The sequence below is a fragment of the Bubalus bubalis genome, chromosome 11 (genome assembly GCF_019923935.1).
Source record: "Bubalus bubalis isolate 160015118507 breed Murrah chromosome 11, NDDB_SH_1, whole genome shotgun sequence".
Classification (NCBI taxonomy): Eukaryota; Metazoa; Chordata; class Mammalia; order Artiodactyla; family Bovidae; genus Bubalus; species Bubalus bubalis.
The window spans coordinates 79845926-79865501 of record NC_059167.1 but is presented as its reverse complement, the minus strand read 5'-3'; the positions used below and the strand labels follow the sequence as shown (position 1 = coordinate 79865501).

The window sequence follows — 19576 nt, the reverse complement described above, 5'->3', positions numbered from 1 at the left end:
GAAGATTCGGTTCTTAAAGGTACAAAATTGATAACAAATACCAAAAAGGAAAAATTAAAAATCTAGAGTAGAGTTTGGAATTTCAGAAATACAATGTTAAAGAAAAGAAGAAGAAAAATAAAGAGTAAAAAAAGTCACAAAAATTATTTTAAAAAATATAGGTGAAAAATTGATAACAAATACCAAAAAGCAAAAATTAAAAATCTAGAGCAGAGTTTGGAATTTCAAAAATACAATGTTAAAGAAAAGAAGAAAAAAAATAAAAGAAAGAGAAAAAAAAGTCACAAAAATTATAAAAAATATATATATGAAGTTTGCTTTTAAAAAAATAGGGTCTTTTTTTTTTTGCAAAGTAATAGGTTATAAAAGTGAAAATTAAAGGAGTAATAGAGGACTTAAATTTTTTAAAAAAATTTAAAAAGAAAAAGAAAGAAATAATGATCGTAAAAATAGTAAAAATATATCTAGTACTTTCTCTGGTATTGTTGCGGGTATTGTGGGGTCAGTTCATTTTTGGCTAGTTCCTTGGTCCGGCTTATATTTCTCAAGATCTACAGGCCCCTTCCTATGTAGTCGGTACTAACGACAGGGTTTTAATCTATTGCACCTGTCGCTTCCAAGGCGGTTCCCTCTGTTTTAGCTTCATCTGTTTGCTGATCTCTTCAGTGTCTGATTTCCACCCTGACACAAAGGGGGCGGTGGTGGACACTTTTTTTTGTTTTAAGCTCACTTGTTCAGTTGCGCTGTGGGGAGGGAGGGACGCTGCAAACAAATAGCACTGGTGTGTGCTCACAGTGTCTCAGCCACACTGGGCCTGCCCCTACTCACGGCGCATGTACCCTCCCTGCCCACACTACTCAGGCTCTAGGTTGCTCCATTGGGAACCATCCGAGGCTGGCCCTGGGCTGCATGGACCTCCCAGGTCCAAGCCGCTCAGGTTCAGGCACTCGGGTAGTCCTCACAGGTGCAGACTCTGTTGGGCCTGCATTTTGTGCCCTTCCCAAGTCTGAGAAGCTCAGGTGATGAGGTTCTTATCGCCTCCCCGCCGCTCGGTTTTCTGGGTGTACAACCGGTGCACCTTCTCAGGTGGATGTTGACCATGCAGAACCCCAAGAAGTCTTATTTAGCAAAGAAGCCTGCTTACAGTTTTGTAGATAATGTCTCTCTGGGGCTGCGATTGCCCCCTTCTGGCTCTGTCTGCCTGTCACCGGAGGTGGGTGGTCTGCAGCTGGCTATCTCTGTTCAGTTCTTTGTTCTGCAGGAGGGCCTGGTGGTGTCTTAGGTTAGGGCTGGCTTTTCCTGTGGTAGATATCCCACAGTCTGGTTTACTAGCCCAAGTTAGTTCGCTCAGATAGCACTCAGGGCATTCAGGCCAGATCCTTACTCTAAGCGATGCAGCTCGCGCCTCCCTGCCCAGCCCCCGCTTGCTAGTGGGGGTGCAGGCATCTGCACTGCTTCTCCACTGCGGGAGTTACCATTGGGCTCGTAAGCTGTGGGGTTTAATTGTTTATTTATTTTTCCTCCCTGTTATGTTGCCCTCTGTGCTTCCAAGGCTCGGCACAGACTCGGCAGTGAGAGTGTTTCCCGGTGTCTGGAAACTTCTCTCTTTTTAAGACTCTCTTCCTGGATGGAAGTTGCGATCCAAAAGTCTACAAGCAGTAAATGCTGGAGAGGGTGTGGAGAAAAGGGAACCCTCTTACACTGTTGGTGGGAATGCAAACTAGTACACCCACTATAGAGAACAGTGTGGAGATTCCTTAAAAAACTGGAAATAGAACTGCCTTATGACCCAGCAATCCCACTGCTGGGCATACACACTGAGGAAACCAAAATTGAAGGAGACACTTGTATGCCAGTGTTCATCGCAGCACTGTTTATAATAGCCAAGACATGGAAGCAACCTAGATGTCCTTCAGCAGATGAATGGATAAGAAAGCTGTGGTACATATACACAATGGAGTATTACTCAGCCATTAAAAAGAATACATTTGAATCAGTTCTAATGAGGTGGATGAAACTGGAGCCTATTATACAGAGTGAACTAAGCCAGAAAGAAAAACACCAATACAGTATACTAACGCATATATATGGAATTTAGAAAGATGGTAACAATAACTCTGTATATGAGACAGCAAAAGAGACATTGATGTATAGAACAGTCTTTTGGACTTTGTGTGAGAGGGAGAGGGTGGGATGATTTGGGAGAATAACATTGAAACATATATAATATCATATATGAAATGAGTTGCCAGTCCAGATTCAATGCACGATACTGGATGCTTGGGGCTCTTGCACTGGGATGACCTAGAGGAATGGTATGGGGAGGGAGGAGGGAGGAGGGTTCAGGATGGGGAACATGTGTATACCTGTGGAGGATTCATGTTGATATATGGCAAAACCAATACAATATTGTAAAGTTAAAAAATAAAATAAAAAATAAAAATAAGGAGAAACTTTGTGTTATATAAAAAAAATGACATGAATGAAAATCTGATGTAGGTACTGGAACAAACTCTGCCTTTTATATTAATAATGGTCATCAGTGAGTAATCCCTGCTGTATCAAGATGCCATAATATGTACCTGTGCTTAAAATTTTATTTCTATAAAACACACAGGCAAGTGTGTTTCTATATAAGTTAATTTTATAATGATTTTAAACAGATTGAGATGTATAGATGATTTTGATTCTTAAGCCCATAAAGTAGGTTCTATTATTGCCATTTTACATATGAAGAAACTGATGCCAAGAAAGGCTAAGGAACACCTCAAAAGTCATGCTGTGATGCAGATGACAGGGTTTGAATCCAGCTAATTTCAATTCATTGTTTTATTAAGGATGATATCAAATGTCCTTTATGCCTATGTTCCTGTACTGGATACCACTACAGCTCCCTGGAACATGAGCTCCATCAAAGCAGACATCACATCTGTCTTGCCAACTAATGTTTCCCCAATGCTTACCAGAAAACTAAGAATTAATGAATAAACTACTGAAAATTTTCACACTGGGATCCATGCTGTGATGATAAAAATCACAGGGAAAAAAACAGGTATATTTCCATGAGATTTTAATTCCAATTTGTTTGCTTTGTGGATCAGCTTCTATATTAGGACTAACAATTTAAAATTTTATTTTTGGGCTATTCATGTTGTGAATGGTAAATCTGCATAGATTTTTAAAGATAAAATGAGTCTATATCAAAGGCGTTATGCAATCAAACATGACTTTTGACCTCTACCCCAGAGGATGTTGTGCTCTTAGATATTTTATAGAGAAGCTAGAAATCCAGTTTTCAATGTGATGTCTGATTTTTAAATAATAACCATAACTACCAGCTTCATATACACAGTCCAAGGTTGCGGCCTCCTCCTCCACCACAAAAATTGCAGACTGGGTTTGAGTTACCTTCTGGGTCATGCTGGATCCTGCAGGAAAGAGCCTTTACTTACAACCATGATGGTATAGGGGATGAAGTGGCTTAGGACATAATGCCCTGCTTCCATTGCCCATTCAACTCCCTTTCAAGATGCATCAGGTAACAATGCTCTGCCCTCCCCACAACCTTGGCACTGAGAGAGGGGCATGAGTCCTGTGTGTGGCCATCCTCACCAAGACAGACAGAGGTTCTGCCTGCCCTCGGTGCACTGGCAACCAGCATATGGGCAGCTCCTCCCTACAGTGACGTGACCTCTGCTCCATTTCAGATCCAGATCTGAATTCTGCACCCTGTGCTCAAGAGGTCCAGGCAGAGCTCCTGGGCGTGTGATGCTTCTGCCCCACGCAGGAAACTGAGTCAGCAGCTGGAGGGCCGTTTGTCCTTGTCATGTCACACGCTTCCTTTATTGGAGGGAAATGCTAGACTTCTGCACATCAGTTTGTCGAATCAGAACACTATCAGACTAGAAATAAACAGTGGTAAAACGGAATCATGTTCAGTTCATCCTCCTTTGGATTAGAGAATCAAAAGTAACACTGGGGTTTTGACTCTAACAGAAAGGCAGAATTTTCCGCTTCAATCTCTGTTCCCGCCTCCTATGAATCTGGTAAAAGTTACCTGCGAAATATTTGGTTGTCTATGAGCGATTTCATATCATGCCTCTGCGTCACAAAATCTGTAAAGTGTGTGCCATGTTAAATAGCAGCAGGGGGAGAAATACATGTATATGTGATCACAATTTACATGTATGTGTGTGTGTAAACAAAAGTAAATTCAGAAAATTTTAGCCAGTGCCTAAATATAAGAACTCCTGTTAAAACTCAATACATATATTTCTGAATCACCCTCAACACTTCCAACCACACATATTAATTGTGGTGGAAATTGGGATAGGGAAAACCCTAAAAATACACAAATCTGGAGCCAAAGCATTATCAAAAGCAATAGAAATCCTGTTAGAAATGCCAGCAGAGTTCAATCTCCATTGACATCTGTTCCCTGCATCATAGTCTTAAAAGTCTTTGCCATCTTAAATATTGGGAGTTGTGTCTCACTGCTCTAGACATAGGTCCATGAGAACATGTAAGACCAAGGTCATCAAAATTTTAAATGTTTTTGTTCTTCATAAGGGCTTTGCCTGGTGGCTCAGCTGGTAAAGAACCACCTGCAATGTGGAAGACCTGGGTTTGATCCCTGGGTTGAGAAAGTCCCCTGGAGAAGGGAGTGACTACCCACTCTGGTATTCTGACCTGGAGAATTCTTGATAAATCAATCTGGTTAATGCGAGAGAGGAAGATGGACCAGCATTCTTTTAACCCTCCCTCTCAGCTTCATCAGGTAGCTTTCAACTGAAAACCCTAGAAATTCTTGAAGCCACTAAAGCAAACACTAGATTTTAGGCTTCTTTATTGAGAGAAAATTGCCTTTGAAAGTTTCTGCTTTGGCACAAATTACTAATGTGCTTAGAAAAGTCAATGAAACTTCCTCATCATACCCCTATTTGTTGCTGTTTACTCACTAAGTTGAGCCCGACTCTTTGCAACCCCATGAACTGTAACCAACCAGGCTCCTCTGTCCATGGGATTTCCCAGACAAGAATACTGGGGTGGGTTGCTATATCCTTCTCCAGGGGATCTGCTCAACCCAGGGATCTTACTCATCCTGAGGAAGATCTTCTGCATTGGCAGGCGGATTCTTTACCACTGAGCCCCCAGGGAAGCCCAGATCCATACTTACTAATGTCTAAAAAAAAAAAGGATTTGCTTTAATAAGATATACACTGTAGCAGAACAGTCCCAATGAGGAGATATATTTGCCACACGAAGGGGTTTTTTTTATTTGAAAAATATTCCTCATTGTCATGGCAAAGACCTGTAATGTATATCCTCTTTAATATTGCTACTGAGGCTCAGCTATAAGCCCTGGAATAAGCAGGTTAGTCAATCACAGAGAATCTGAGCAACTTTATGTTCAAAGACATAAAAGATGATGACTGCAATTTTTTGGCTTCAGTGTTCAGGAACATATACAGACTCCTGTGATTGCCCATTGAGTAAAGTACAATTTTCATTACTGCATTAACTTAATTTTCATCAAAAATAATTTCAAAAATTATAAAATTCTAAGAAGGCAATGGTATTTAACAAAAAAGAAACAGATTTCATGATGGTTCTATCAATTAGCTTTTATGAATATTAGTCATGCCTCAGAATGATTGACATCCTACCCAAGTTCTGGTCCTAACTGGTTATGTAACCTTGATTAAGTTACCAAACATCTCTACACCTCAATTTTGTCATTTGTAAATTGGAAGTTTCCTAGTATCTACCTGAGAGGTGGAGAGGGATTTAAAAGCTTAGCCCATTGCCCATAAACCTGTCAATGTCACATATTGGGGACAAGCAGAGCTCAGTGAGTGAATAAAATGATTTGTGAAAGAAACATTATTTTAAGACACGTGTGGTGTCTTAAAGCAATACAGTCCTAAAGCAGGAGACTTGGTCATGTATACTATATTCTCAACACTTATTCATGTGACTGACATATATGAGTATGTGCTCAAAAAGTGTTCCTGAATGAATGCAGGTATAGCTTGGAATGATTATATCTCATGTAAGCATTAAATCATAATTTTAAAGAGCATTTTCTCTTGTACTTACTCATTTTACAACCATAAGGAAATGTTGGTGCCAAATAAAGCAAAATGAAATGAAACAAATATGAAAACACAAAAAGTCAAACCTCTAGCTGGAAGTACATTCATTTAGAGCAATAGAGCTCCTGCATATGAGTGCTCATACCAGCATTATTTATAAGAGCTAAAAAGTGGAAATAACCAAAATGTTTCCAAAACAATCATTCTTCAAGTGAAGAATGGATAAGGAGAATAGGTGGTATCACAGAGCAGCCTATTAAGTGACCATAAGGAGTAGTGAAGAACTGATACGGAGACACGCCATGGAGTGATTCCACTAGATGAAAGAAGACGGTACTAAAAGTCATATGCAATCTGATTCTATCTCTAGGAATCGCCCAGAACCATCAAATCCATAGAGACAGAGAACAGAGGAATGGATGCCAGTGTCTGAGGGAAACGGGAACGGGAGTGACTGCGAATGGGTACAAAGTTTCTTCCTGGGGTGGTGTTCTGGAATCACACAGTAGTGATGACTGCACAGCTCTGTGAACATGCTAGAAACCACTCAACTGTACAGGTAAAAACGTGAAGGTGATGATATGTGAATTATCTTTTTAAAGCTGTTATTTAAAAAGTGAAAGAGCTGAAAATACTCATATTGATTACAGATCAAGTGCTGGAACAGAAAGAGTCCTGGGGGGTTCTAACCTGCCAATATCAGGACAAAATAAGATGGTTATAATGCTTTGATCTTAAAGAGGAGGGTAAAGTTTATGAAGAGGGTTTGCTGCTGCTGCTGCTGCTAAGCCACTTCAGTCGTGTCCAACTCTGTGCAACCCCACAGACAGCAGCCCATGAGGCTCCCCTGTCCCTGGGATTCTCCAGGCAAGAACACTGGAGTGGTTGCCATTTCCTTCTCCAATGCATGAAAGTGAAAAGTGAAAGTGAAGTCACTTTACCATGAAGCAAATTCAGCTTGTATTTCAGGATCCCTTAGTGTCCTAGGCCCAAGAAACTTGATTCTGCAATTTCATTTTTTTTTTCTTTAGAAGAGCCTGTGAAATCAAAGAAGGATCATGCTCTGCAAAACCTTCATCTGTACCTGTCAGTCCCACAGAATCATACAAGAGGGATAAAGGACAGGTGAGCTTCAGAGACTTCCAGAATGCCAGGACAAATTTCTCTCAGAGAGTTTCATTCATTGCAAGTTTCAGTGAGAGCCACTCATTTCTTTGTTTTCTGCTCCTCTACTGTGGGAACATTGTGAATATGTCAAGAATTTAAAATACGGGTCAACAAAAGTCCATGTGCCCTCTTTTCACTAATGGACAGAGTGTTTCCTTGGTCACTGAATTTGACACATTTCAAAAGAATCAGAGGCCTCAATACAGTGATAAAGATAAGATGTCAGGTTATGAGGTCATGTTTATGTCCAGAATTTCTCACAGCACAGATCCTCAAGACCAGAGTCACGATCTTGACCTAGCATTCTGTAAAGAGCTGCCATGATGACAAGATGAGGGTGGAGCTGTGTCACCAACATAGAAGCAAGACACCTCATGCGCAAAAGGTTCACTGACTAGACTGCTCTGACCCACAGGGCCCTTGACAGAAGGAATATCTTCTGAGGAAACCATCTTCATGGAACTCACAGAAGCAGCATTTTTTGAGCAACAAACCATAAGAGCTGGAAAAGTCAGTGGAAGAGAGTGTAAAGGTCCCAGTCACTAAAGATGGAGTGTCTGCAGGTGAAACTCAGCAAGACACAAAATTTTGGTCTCAATTATAAAACTCAGACAGTAGCTTCAAGGTCATACATTCATCCATTAATGAGGTGCCCTGGGAGTTTTCATCAACAGGTTGTGACATATTTCAGCATGTATCAACTGAACTGTCATTGAACAGAGTTAATGTCACTTCCAGGAATTCTATGCCATCTGGAGAAATGTGACTGGGCTCAAAACAGGCATTTCTGGAGAAGGCCTTTTAGACTCCTCTTTTCACTATTCCTCCCAGAGTCCTCTCTGTAGACCAATCCAAGAAGTGCAGGGTTCTTAGCACTGAGCTTCAGAGCTGGAAGTACTTTGAAAATGTCTCTGGCATAAAAAAGGGGCTTCCCAGGTGGCTCAGTGGTAAAGAATCTGCCTGCCAAACAGGAGATGTGGGTACCATTCCTGGGTCGGGATAATTCCCAGGAGAAAGAAATGGCAACCCACTCCAGTCTTCTTGCCTGGGAAATCCCATGGACAGAAGAGCCCACTACAGTCATAGGGTAGTAAAAGAGTCGGACGTGACTTAGTACATAAACAACAACACAGCTAGCATAAAGCGCCTAAGACAGAAACAACAACCCCCCTGCAGGGCTGCCCACAGCCAGAGCCCCATCTGCACTCGGGGTTTGTGCTCAGCTCCCCCGCAGCCCTCTCTCACTGTGTCACTCAGAGCACAGTAGTACACAGCCGAGTCTGATGCTTGCACTGCCCGTTTCTGCAGGTGGAAGGAGCTGTCACGCTTAACAAGAGTGGCCTGGAAACCTTTACTCTTTGGGTTCTGGTCTGACATTGAGCCCTTTAGGAGGAATTGAGGAGCTTTGTTGAGATGCTGGATGTACCAGAAAAGAAAGGGAGCAGAATCAGCAGTCTGGTAAGTGCAGTTCAGGGTCATGAGAGCCCCCTCTGAGACAGTCACTGGGCCTTCTGTCTGGTTCACTGAGTCACCATTGGTCCCTCCTGGAAGAGAATCACTTTGTTATTGTAGAAATGTACAGGAGGAGTTTTCAGTCAGAGAAGAAAAATAAAACTTGCCCACAATTATAAGAAAGTGAAAAATCATTAACATTTAGAATAAAATGTTACTTACTGAATATTAAGATGATCAGAAGAACTGAGTGAGTGGCAGAATGCATGTTCGCAAAAGAAAACGATCCTTGTTCCCTGGAATACACAAATCTAGTCTCCATCTGAATGTTACAGAAGCTCCTCGCTCAGAAACTGAGAGCCCCTTTCTGTACTGCAGCAATATTCTGTCTGTGGCTACAAGCAGGCAAGTGAAACCAGCTCCTGAATACAATGAGGAAACGTATCTGAAGGAAGCCCCGCCCTCTGGTGGTGATCGTGAAAATTGCACCACAGTGTTGTCTGACCTATTCCTCCTGATAATAGCTTGTGGGGGTACATACAGGAGAATGGGACAGGATCCTAAGAAGAGAGTCCTAAACATAAGCGTGCCGAGGGAAATATTCTATTATTCATTCCATAATTTTTTGCATGTACAGGTATCTCTAGCTTCGACAGAAACCCCAGTTACAATTTCTAGATGGAATAGTCAGAGGTTTTTTCCTTGCATGTGTCTCTGATTCCCATGGGTAAGAGAAGGATCCCTCTGTATGGAAAGTGCTTCCTCCTCAACCCAAGTCATTTCTCTGAAGTAGTTATATTCATGTTGACTCTGTCAACATGCCGTGGAGAAAATTTTTTGTAAGGCAGGTGTCGAATAATGTGCAGTTAAGTGATAAGGTTATTATCCTGATTTATCGTGGAATGACATATTTGTAAAACATAACAAAAATAAAATACATGACTTCTTTTTCACTGATAACGGTAGAGTTGATCTTCCAATTGGAAAACTATTTTTGGACCTTGAACATCAGGTAGCACAGAGATAAGGAAAACAGATGAGATGAGCACTAACATTGCCCAGCTTACTCCATGGAGGCAGCTTCCAGGCACCAGTGCATGAGGGATTTGCCAAAAATAATGCAGCTGTCTCATTGTGGGATTGAGACAGGATAGGAAAAGAGAGATCCTGAAATACCTAAAAACTGTGGACCTCTGTACCAGAGAGGAGGAATGTTGACCAAGAAAGAAAGAGAGTTAAGTGCAAGGCAGGACTTGGAGGGGAGAGTTGGGGGGGGGGGGTCGGATTGGAGCATCCTTGGATGACAGCAACCTTACCCCTTTAGTCTCATGAGAGACAGGTGACCTTACTTAGGTAACCTGGTTCTTCAAACGTCTTTTTACCTCTTGTCACATTCTTGCTTTAATTCAACTAAGTATTTTTTTTTTAGAATATCAAGTTTAGATGGTTAGTATATTAGCTGGGCACTCTTCATTCCTGAGGCTCGTGTGTGGCATCGATTTGTCTTCTGTTTGTTTGTTTGTTTTCTTAGGGATTCAGGGATCTCAGTGGAAAGAACTGTCGGCTCAGTGTCTGTCAGCCTGTTTGTCTAGTTTCTTGTACAATTATTTGTGCCAGTGAAGCGAACCCAGCAGAAGATTTAATGGGGTCATTTCATAGCTTGTTCTTTTCTCTAGGATAGGGTTTATTTTACTCAAAGTCCGACTATATTATGGTAAGAATTGCTGGCATTGTTCTTTGCTCACATAAACCATTTTAAGGCATGGGAACGTGTGGCTGCAGACAGCTGTGAGGTTGCCTTACACGGGCGCTCAGAGCAGCGTTGTCAATCCAGTAAAAATGGCTGTGACTAAGTCAGTTGAACTCAAGAAGAGTCTTCTTCAAATGTGCCTTTTTCATCTACAGAGATTTTCTCACTAGTTAAAATGAATTTTGTTAGTTCTTACCAAAACTGGGATCGTTTTTAATGCACATGTTTGCTGAGCTGTTCTTTTTGTTTGTTTTTTGTCTGCTCCAGGTCTTAGTTTAGGCTTGTGGGATCTAGTTCCCTGACTAGGGATCGAACCTGGGCCTGCTGCAATGTGAGTGCAGAGTCCTATTCACTGAACCAACCCTCCCCCTAAAATTAGAATCTTGAGTTGAAGTTATCATGCTGGCAGAACTCTCTGGCTCATCAGATCACCTAGATTCTCTTAAACTCTTGTGCATTTTCAGGAATCCCTAGCTTCCAGCATTCATCCTGGAAATTTACAGGGTTGTCTGCAATGTGGAAACCAAAATCAGATACAATTCCTATCTCAAATTGCTTTCAGTTGATTGAGGAGCATGTGGGTATATATATATATATATATATATATATATATATATATACACACACACACACACTACTTCCCTGGTTGCTCAGATGGTAAAGCGTCTGCCTACAAGGTGGGAGACCTGGGTTCAATCCCTGGGTTGGGAAGATCTCCTGGAGAAGGAAATGGCAACCCACTCCAGTATCCTTGCCTGAAAAATCCCATGGAAGGAGGAGCCTGGTAGGTTACAGTCCATGGGGTCACAAAGAGTTGGACACGACTGAGTGACTTATAACTTTATGCCCTATCTTTACTCCCACTAGCCTGGACCCCAATATGTGAAATGAGGGATCAGACTGGAAGTAGAGAGCTGATGCAGTTACCACCGGGGGAATAAAACCTGCTAGAATGCTTTATTTCCCTACCGTTAAGATTTATTTTTGTTCCTTCATCTCCCTCTCCATTTCTGTGGCCTCTTTATTAAGATGTGAAACCCCAGTGCTCAGGTGGCCAGCACCCAGTGTGCAGGACTCTAGGATGTCAGGGAGGAAGGTAGTGCTTACCTTCAGGTGGGTGTCCAGATTCACCCTAAGTGATGATGCTGACTATATCTGCCAAGACCATAAAACTACTATAACTATTAAACTCTGCATTTAAGTAGTTGTGTCTATAAATTGGGTTTCCCCAGTAGCTCAGCAGTAAAGAATCTGCCTGCCAATTGAGGAGATGAGGGTTCGATCCCTGGGTCAGGAAGATCCCCTGGAGGAGAAAACAGCAACCCACTCCAGTATTCTTGCCTGTAAAATTCCACAGACAGAAGAGCCTGGCAGGCTACAGTCCACAGGATTGCAAAGAGTCGGATGCCAGTTAGCAACTGAGTACCAGACACAATACACACATGCCTATAAATTATGAAATGACAATGATTCCGTATCCTGGCCACATCTCACAGACTGCCCAGCAGTAAACATTCATATCTTCCCACCTGCTGTGCCCACTACTGTCCTTCCAGAAAGTCTGCTCCCGGAAGGTGCAGGCAGGAGTTCAGCCTGAAAAGATGAGGGGACACTCTGTGCAACGGGCACGATTGTAGCAGAGACACAGAGAGTGACCAAAGTGGCTCCGCATTCCCGCTCATGAGCAGAGGAGTGTGGAGATGTTCCTGCTTGGTGAGTGGGTGGTAATTTCTCCTAGTCTCTTGAGCAGGTGAAAAGCCCACTCCACTGCCAAGATAGCTTATTGTAAGAGTACATAAATACTTCTCTGACGTGTCTGAAACATGACTGATTGATGAATTAATTTTCCCTGCTTTTGCTGTTGTTCAGTCCCTAGATCATGTCTGACTCTTTACGACCCCAGGAACTGCAGCATGTCAGGCTTCCCTGTCCTTCACTATCTCCCAGAGTTTGCTCAAACTCATGTCCATTGAGTCAGTGATGCCATCCAGCCATCTGATCCTCTGTCACCTTCTTCTCCTCTTGCCCTCAATCTTTCCCATGATCAGTGTCTTCTCCAGTGAATCAGTTCTTCACAATCAGGTGGCCAAAGAATTGGAGCTTCAGTTTCAGTATTCTAGCAGGTTTTAGGACGCTGGTGGTAACTGCATCAAAATTCCAGATTCAAGATTGCCCCTTCGCCTTCTTTATGATCCAACTCTCACATCCATACATGATTACTGGGTAAACCATAGCTCTGACTACAGGGACCTTTGTCGGTAAAGTAATGTCTCTGCTTTTTAATACACTGTCTAGATTTGTCACGTCTTTTCTTCCAAGGATCAAGCGTCTTTTAATTTCATGGCTGCAGTCACCATCTGCAGTGAATTTGGAACCTAAGAAAAAATCTGTCATTGTTTCCACTTTTTCCCCCATCTATTTGCCATAAAGTGATGGGACCGGATGCCATAATCTGTTTTTAAATGTTGAGTTTTAATTCAGCTTTTTCATTCTCCTCTTTCACCCTTCACCTAGTTCTCTTCACTTTCTGACATTAGAGTGATACCATCTGCATATCTGAGACTGTTAATATTTCTCCTGGCAAACTTGATTCCAGCTTGTGAATCATCCAGCCCAGCATTTCTCATGGTGTACTCTGCATGTAAGTTAAATAAGCAGGGTGACAATATACAGCCTTGAAGTACTCTTTTTCCAAATTTGAACCAGTCCATTGTTCCATCTTCCTCTTGAGATATTTGTATGCAGGTCAGGAAGCAACAGTTTAGAACTGGACATGGAACAACAGACTGGTTCCAAAGAGGAAAAGGAGTACGTCAAGGCTGTATATTGTCACCCAGTTTATTTAACTTCTATGCAGAGTACATCATGAGAAACGCTGGACTGGAAGAAACACAAGCTGGAATCAAGATTGCCAGGAGAAATATCAATACCCTCAGATATGCAGATGACACCACCCTTAGGGCAGAAAGTGAAGAGGAACTCAAAAGCCTCTTGATGAAAGTGAAAGTGGAGAGTGAAAAAGTTGGCTTAAAGCTCAACATTCAGAAAACAAAAATCATGGCATCTGGTCCCATCACTTCATGGGAAATAGATGGGGAAACAGTGGAAACTGTGTCAGACTTTATTTTTTTGGGCTCCAAAATCACTGCTGATGGTGATTGCAGCCATGAAATTAAAAGACGCTTACTCCTTGGAAGGAAAGTTATGACCAACCTAGATAGCATATTCAAAAGCAGAGACAGTACTTTGCCAACAAAGGTTCATCTAGTCAAGGTTATGGTTTTTCCTGTGGTCATGTATGGATGTGAGAGTTGAACTGTGAAGAAGGCTGAGCGCCAAAGAACTGATGCTTTTGAACTGTGGTGTTGGAGAAGACTCTTGAGAGTGCCTTGGACTGCAAGGAGATCCAACCAGTCCATTCTGAAGGAGATCATCCCTGGGATTTCTTTGGAAGGAATGATGCTAAAGCTGAAACTCCAGTACTTTGGCCACCTCATGCAAAGAGTTGACTCATTGGAAAAGACTCTGATGCTGGGAGGGATTGGGGGCAGGAGGAGAAGGGGACGACAGAGGATTAGATGGCTGGGTGGCATGACTGATTCAATGGACGTGAGTCTGAGTGAACTCCGGGAGTTGGTGATGGACAGGGAGGCCTGGTGTGCTGTGATACATGGGGTCGCAAAGAGTCAGAGACGACTGAGCGACTGATCTAATCTGATCTGATTGTTCCATGTACAGTACTAACTCTTGCTTCTTCTCCTGCATACAGGTTTCTTGGGTATTCCCATCTCTTTAAGAATTTTCCACAGTTGGTTGTGATCCACACAATCAAAGCCTTTAGCATAGTCAATGAAGCAGAAGTAGATTTTTTTTTTTAATTCCCTTGCTTTTTTATGTGATCCAGCCGGTGTTGGTAATTTGATCTCTGGTTCCTCTGCCTTTTCTAAACTCGGCTTGTACATCTGAAGTTCTCGGTTCATGTACTGCTGAAGCATAGCTTGAAGGATTTTGAGCATAATCTTGCTAACATTTGAAATGAGTGCAATTGTATGGTAATTTGAACATTCTTTGGCATTCATTTCCGTGAGAAGAGGTTATTAGCAAAGAGAATATCCTGTACCCAGTTTGAATACAAACAATACACACAACACCTGCGATATTTACAGAGTGGGCTGCTCTGATCCACAGGGCCCTTGACAGAAGGAATATCTTCTCAGAAACTCTCCTCCTGGAACTTACTTAGGCAGCAGGATTTCTGGAGCAACCAGAAGGGATGGAAAAGTCAAGAAAAGAGAGAATAAAGCTCCAGTCACTGAAGATGGAGTGTCTGCAGGTGAAACTCAGCAGGATACACAATCTTGGCCTGAATTTTAAAAACAAGAGACTAGCTTCCAGGTCACACAGTCATCCATCAACAATGTGCCCTGGAATATTCCTTAACACATTGTGAAATATTTCAGCATATATAATCTGAATTGTCATTGAAGAGTTAATGTCACTTTAAGGGATTCTATCTAGGGGGATGTCGATGGGCTGAAAACAGGCATTTCTGGAGAAAACTTCTTAGGTTCCTTTTTGCACTGTCCCTCTCCAGATTCCTCTCTGTAGAGCAACTGAAGAATTCCTAGGTCCTTGGCTCTGAGGAGCAGACCTGGAAGTGCTTTGACAATACCTCTAGCATAGCACACTGGAGAGAGAAACAACAACCCCTTGCAGGGCTGCCCACAGCCAGAGCCCCATCTGCACTCGGGGTTTGTGCTCAGCTCCCCTGCAGCCCTCTCTCACTGTGTCACTCAGAGCACAGTAGTACACGGCCGAGTCTGATGCTTGCACTGCCCGTTTCTGCAGGTGGAAGGAGCTGTCACTCCTATCAAGAGTGGCCTGAAAACCTTCATGCTCTACCTTCTTGTCTGCTGTTAAACCCTTCAGGAGGAGTTGAGGAGCTTTGTTGAGATGCTGGACGTACCAGAAAACATAGGCAGAAAAATCAGCAGTCTGGTAAGTGCAGTTCAGGGTCATGAGAGCCCCCTCTGAGACAGTCACTGGGCCTTCTGTCTGGTTCACTGAGTCACCATTGGTCCCTCCTGGAAGAGAATCACTTTGTTATGGTAGAAATGTACAGGAGAGGAGTTTTAACTCAGAGAAGAAAAATACAACTTACCCATAATTATGAGACTGAAAAATCATTAACATTTGGAATAAAATGTTACTTACTGAATATTAAGATGATCAGAAGAACTGACTGAGTGACAGAATGCATGTTCGCAAAAGAAAACGATCCTTGTTCCCTGCAATACACCAGTCTAACAAATCTAGTCTTCATCTGGATGTTACAGAAGCTCCTCGCTCAGAAACTTGAGAGCGCCTTTCTGTACTGCAGCAATATTCTGTCTTGTGGCTACAAGCAGGCAAGTGAAACCAGCTCCTGAATACAATGAGGAACCGCAACTGAAGGAAGCCCCGCCCTCTGGTGGTGATCGTGAAAATTGCACCACAGTGTTGTCTGACCTATTCCTCCTGGTAATAGCTTGTGGGGTACATACAGGAGAATGGGACAGGACCCTAAGAAGAGAGTCCTAAACATAAGCGTGCTGAGGGAAATATTCTATTATTACTTCCATAATTTTTTGCATGGTACAGGTATCTCTAGCTTCACCAGAAACCCCAGTTACAATTTCTAGATGGAATAGTCAGAGGTTCCTTCCTTGTGTCTGTCTCCGATTCCCATGGGTCAGAGAAGGAGCCCTCTGTGTGGAAAGTGCTTCCTCCTCAACCCAAGTCATTTCTCTGAAGTAGTTATATTCATGTTGACTCTGTCAACATGCTGTGGAGAAAATTTTTTGTAAGGCAGGTGTCAAATAATGTCTAGTTAAGTGATAAGGTTATTATCCTGATTTATCATGGAATGGCAGATTTGTAAAACAGAATAAAAATAACATATGTGACTTCTTTTGCACTGATATCCGTAGAGTTGATCTTCCAACTGGAAAACTATTTTTGGACCTTGAACATCAGGTAGCACAGAGAGAAGGAAAACAGATGAGATGAGCACTAACATTATCCAGCTTACTTCATGCAGGCAGCTTCCAGGCACCAGTGCATTAAGGATTTACCCCAAATAGTGCAGCTGTCTCACTGTGGGATTGAGACAGAAGAGGAGAACGGAGATCCTGAACTACCTAAAAATTGTGGACCTCTGTACCAGAGAGGAGGAATGTTGACAAAAAGAGAGAAAGAGAGAGATAAGCGCAGGGCAGGAGTGGGAGGAGGAGTTGGGGGGGAGGAGTTGGACCATGCTTGGATGACGGCAACCTTACACCTTTAGCCTCATGAGGGACAGGTGGCCTTACTTCGGTAACCTGGTTCTTGAAACACAATCACTATCATTTCACTTCTTGTCACATAGTTGTTTTAATTCTACTAAGTATTTTTTAGGATGTCAAGTTTAGATGCTTATATGTTAGCTGGGTACTCTTCATTCCAGAGGCACCTGTATGTGGTGTTCATCTGTCTTCTGTTGGTTTTATTAGGGATTCAGGAATCTCTGTGGAAAGAACTGTTTGCTCAGTCCCTGTCAGCCCATTGGTCTGGTTTCCTGTGCAATTATCTGGGCTAGTGAAGTGAACCCAGAGGAAGATTTAAGCGGTCATTTCATAGCTTGTTTTCTCAAGGGTTGGGCTTACCTTATGCAAAGTAAGACTGTATTATGGTGAGAAGTCAAAACATTGTTCTTTGCTGACATACACCCTTCTAAGGCGTGGCAACGCTGCGGCTGCAGGCAGCTGGGAGGTGGCCTGACACGGGCTCTCAGGCAGTGCTGTCAACCCAGGAACAATGCTGTGACTTTTAGTTGAATTAAGTCGGATTTGTTTATTTTGTTTTTATTTCCAATACTCTAGGAGGTGGATCAAAGAGGATCGTGCTGTGATGTACATCAAAGAGTGTACTGCCTATGTTTTCCTCTAAGAGTTTCATGGATTCTGGCCTTCATTTAAGTTGTTAATCCATTTTGAGTTTCTTTTCTGTATGGAGTTGGGAAGGGTTCTAGTGTCATCCTTTTACCTGTAGCTTCCAATGATCTTCCAATTAAAAATAAATGTTTCTAAATGGCAATGACCAAGTCAGTTGAACATAAGAGCAATCTTCTTCAAAAGATACCTTCTAATGGACATAGAATTTCTCAACAGTCAAAATGACCTGTTTTTCTAAAATTAGGGTATTTTTTTAATGCATGACTGTTTGCTGAGCTGTTCTGTTTTTTTTTGTTGTTGTTTTTGGCTGTGCTGGGTCTTAATTTCGGCTTGTGAGATCTAGTTCCCTGACCAAGGATCAAACTCAGGCCCCCAGCATTGGGAGCGCAGAGTCCTATCCCCTGGACCAAAGTTCCCCCTAAAATTAGGGTCTTGAGTCAAGTTCTCATGCTGGCAGGACTCTTGCTCAGCGAATCACTGAGGTTCCCTTAAGCTGTTGTGCATGTTCAGGAATCCCTAGGCTCCAGCATTCATTCTGGAAACTTACAGAGTTGTCTACAACGTGGAAACCTAAACCAGATATGATTCCTATCTTAAACTGCTTTCAGTTGACTGGGAGCAGGTTAAGGAAAAAAAAAAATCCTCTGCCCTGTCTGTAGTCCCACTAGCCTGGACCCAGAGATGTGGAATGAGGGATCACACCAGAAGGAGAGAGCTGACACAGTTATATCCAGGGGAATAAAACCTGCTTGGATACTTTCCTTTCACTGTTCAGATTTCATTTTGTTTTTTCATCTCCCTCTCCCTTCCTATGCCCTGTTTATCAAGATGTTGAAGCCCCAGTGCTCAGGTGTCCAACACCCATTGTGCAGGACTCTAGGTTGTTTGGAGGAAATCTGTGTTTACCTTCAGGTGGGTGTTCAGACACCCCTCCTGTTAAATAAGGATGGGGACTACATCCTCCAGGAATATTAAAACCATTATAACTATTAAATTCTGCATTTTTATAGTTGTGCCTATAAATTTTTAAATAACAATGATTCACTGTTTATGCCACATCTGCTAGACTGCCCAGCAATAAAACATATATCTCTTTTCTCCTTCTGTGTCCCCCCACTGCCCTTACAGAACGTCTGGTCCCGAATTTGTAGACAAGAGTTCAGCCTGCAGAGATGCAGAGGGTAAACTCTGTGCAATGGGCCCAATTGTAGCAGAGATGCAGAGCACTGACCCAAGTGGCTCCACATTCCTGCTCAGGAGCAGAGGAGTGGGGAGATGTTCCTGCTTTGGGAGGGGGTGATACTTTCTCCTAGTTTCGGAACAGGTGAAAAACTCAGTCCACTCCAATGGCAGTCTGCAGTCATGTCCAACTCTTTGCGACCCCATGAATCGCAGCACACCAGGCCTCCGTGTCCATCACCATCCCCTGGAGTTCACTCAAACTCACGTCCATCGAGTCAGTGATGCCATCCAGTCATCTCATCCTCTGTCGTCCCCTTCTTCTCCTGCCCCCAATCCCTCCCAGCATCAGAGACTTTTCCAATGAGTCAACTCTTTGCATGAGTTGGCAAAAGAATGGAGTTTCAGCTTTACCATCATTCCTCCCAAAGAAATCCCAGGGCTGACCTCCCTCAGAATGGACTGGTTGGATCTCTTTGCAGTCCAAGGGACTCTCAAGAGTCTTCTCCAACACCACAGTTCAAAAGCATCAATTCTTCGGCACTCAGCCTTCTTCACAGTCCAACTCTCACATCCATATATGACCACAGGAAAAACCATAGCCTTGACTAGATGAACCTTTGTTGGCTCTTTGTGATGTCTTTTAATTTCATGGCTGCAGTCACCATCAGCAGTGATTTTGGAGCCCCCCAAAAATAAAGTCTGACACTGTTTCCACTGTTTCCCCATCTATTTCCCATGAAGTGATGGGACCAGATGCTATGATCTTCGTTTTCTGAATGTTGAGTTTTAAGCCAACTTTTTCATTCTCCTCTTTCACCTTCATCAAGAGGCTTTTTAGTTCCTCTTCACTTTCTGCCATAAGGATGGTGTCATCTACCATGAAGCAAATTCAGCTTATATTTCAGGATCCCATAGTGTCCTGAGCCCAAGAAACTTGATTCTGCAATTGCATTTTCTTT

The 19576-nt window shown here is 42.6% G+C and overlaps 2 gene segments (V, D, J or C); both read right to left on the bottom strand.

Moving 5' to 3' along the window:
• Window positions 1-8267: 8267 nt before the first annotated feature.
• Window positions 8268-9926, bottom strand: LOC112587966. The segment is given in 2 exon segments: window positions 8268-8806; window positions 8937-9926. Coding segments are annotated over 2 exon segments (534 nt in total).
• A 4512-nt stretch (window positions 9927-14438) lies between these two features.
• On the bottom strand, window positions 14439-17674 carry LOC112587969. The segment is given in 2 exon segments: window positions 14439-15548; window positions 15679-17674. Coding segments are annotated over 2 exon segments (519 nt in total).
• Window positions 17675-19576: the final 1902 nt, after the last annotated feature.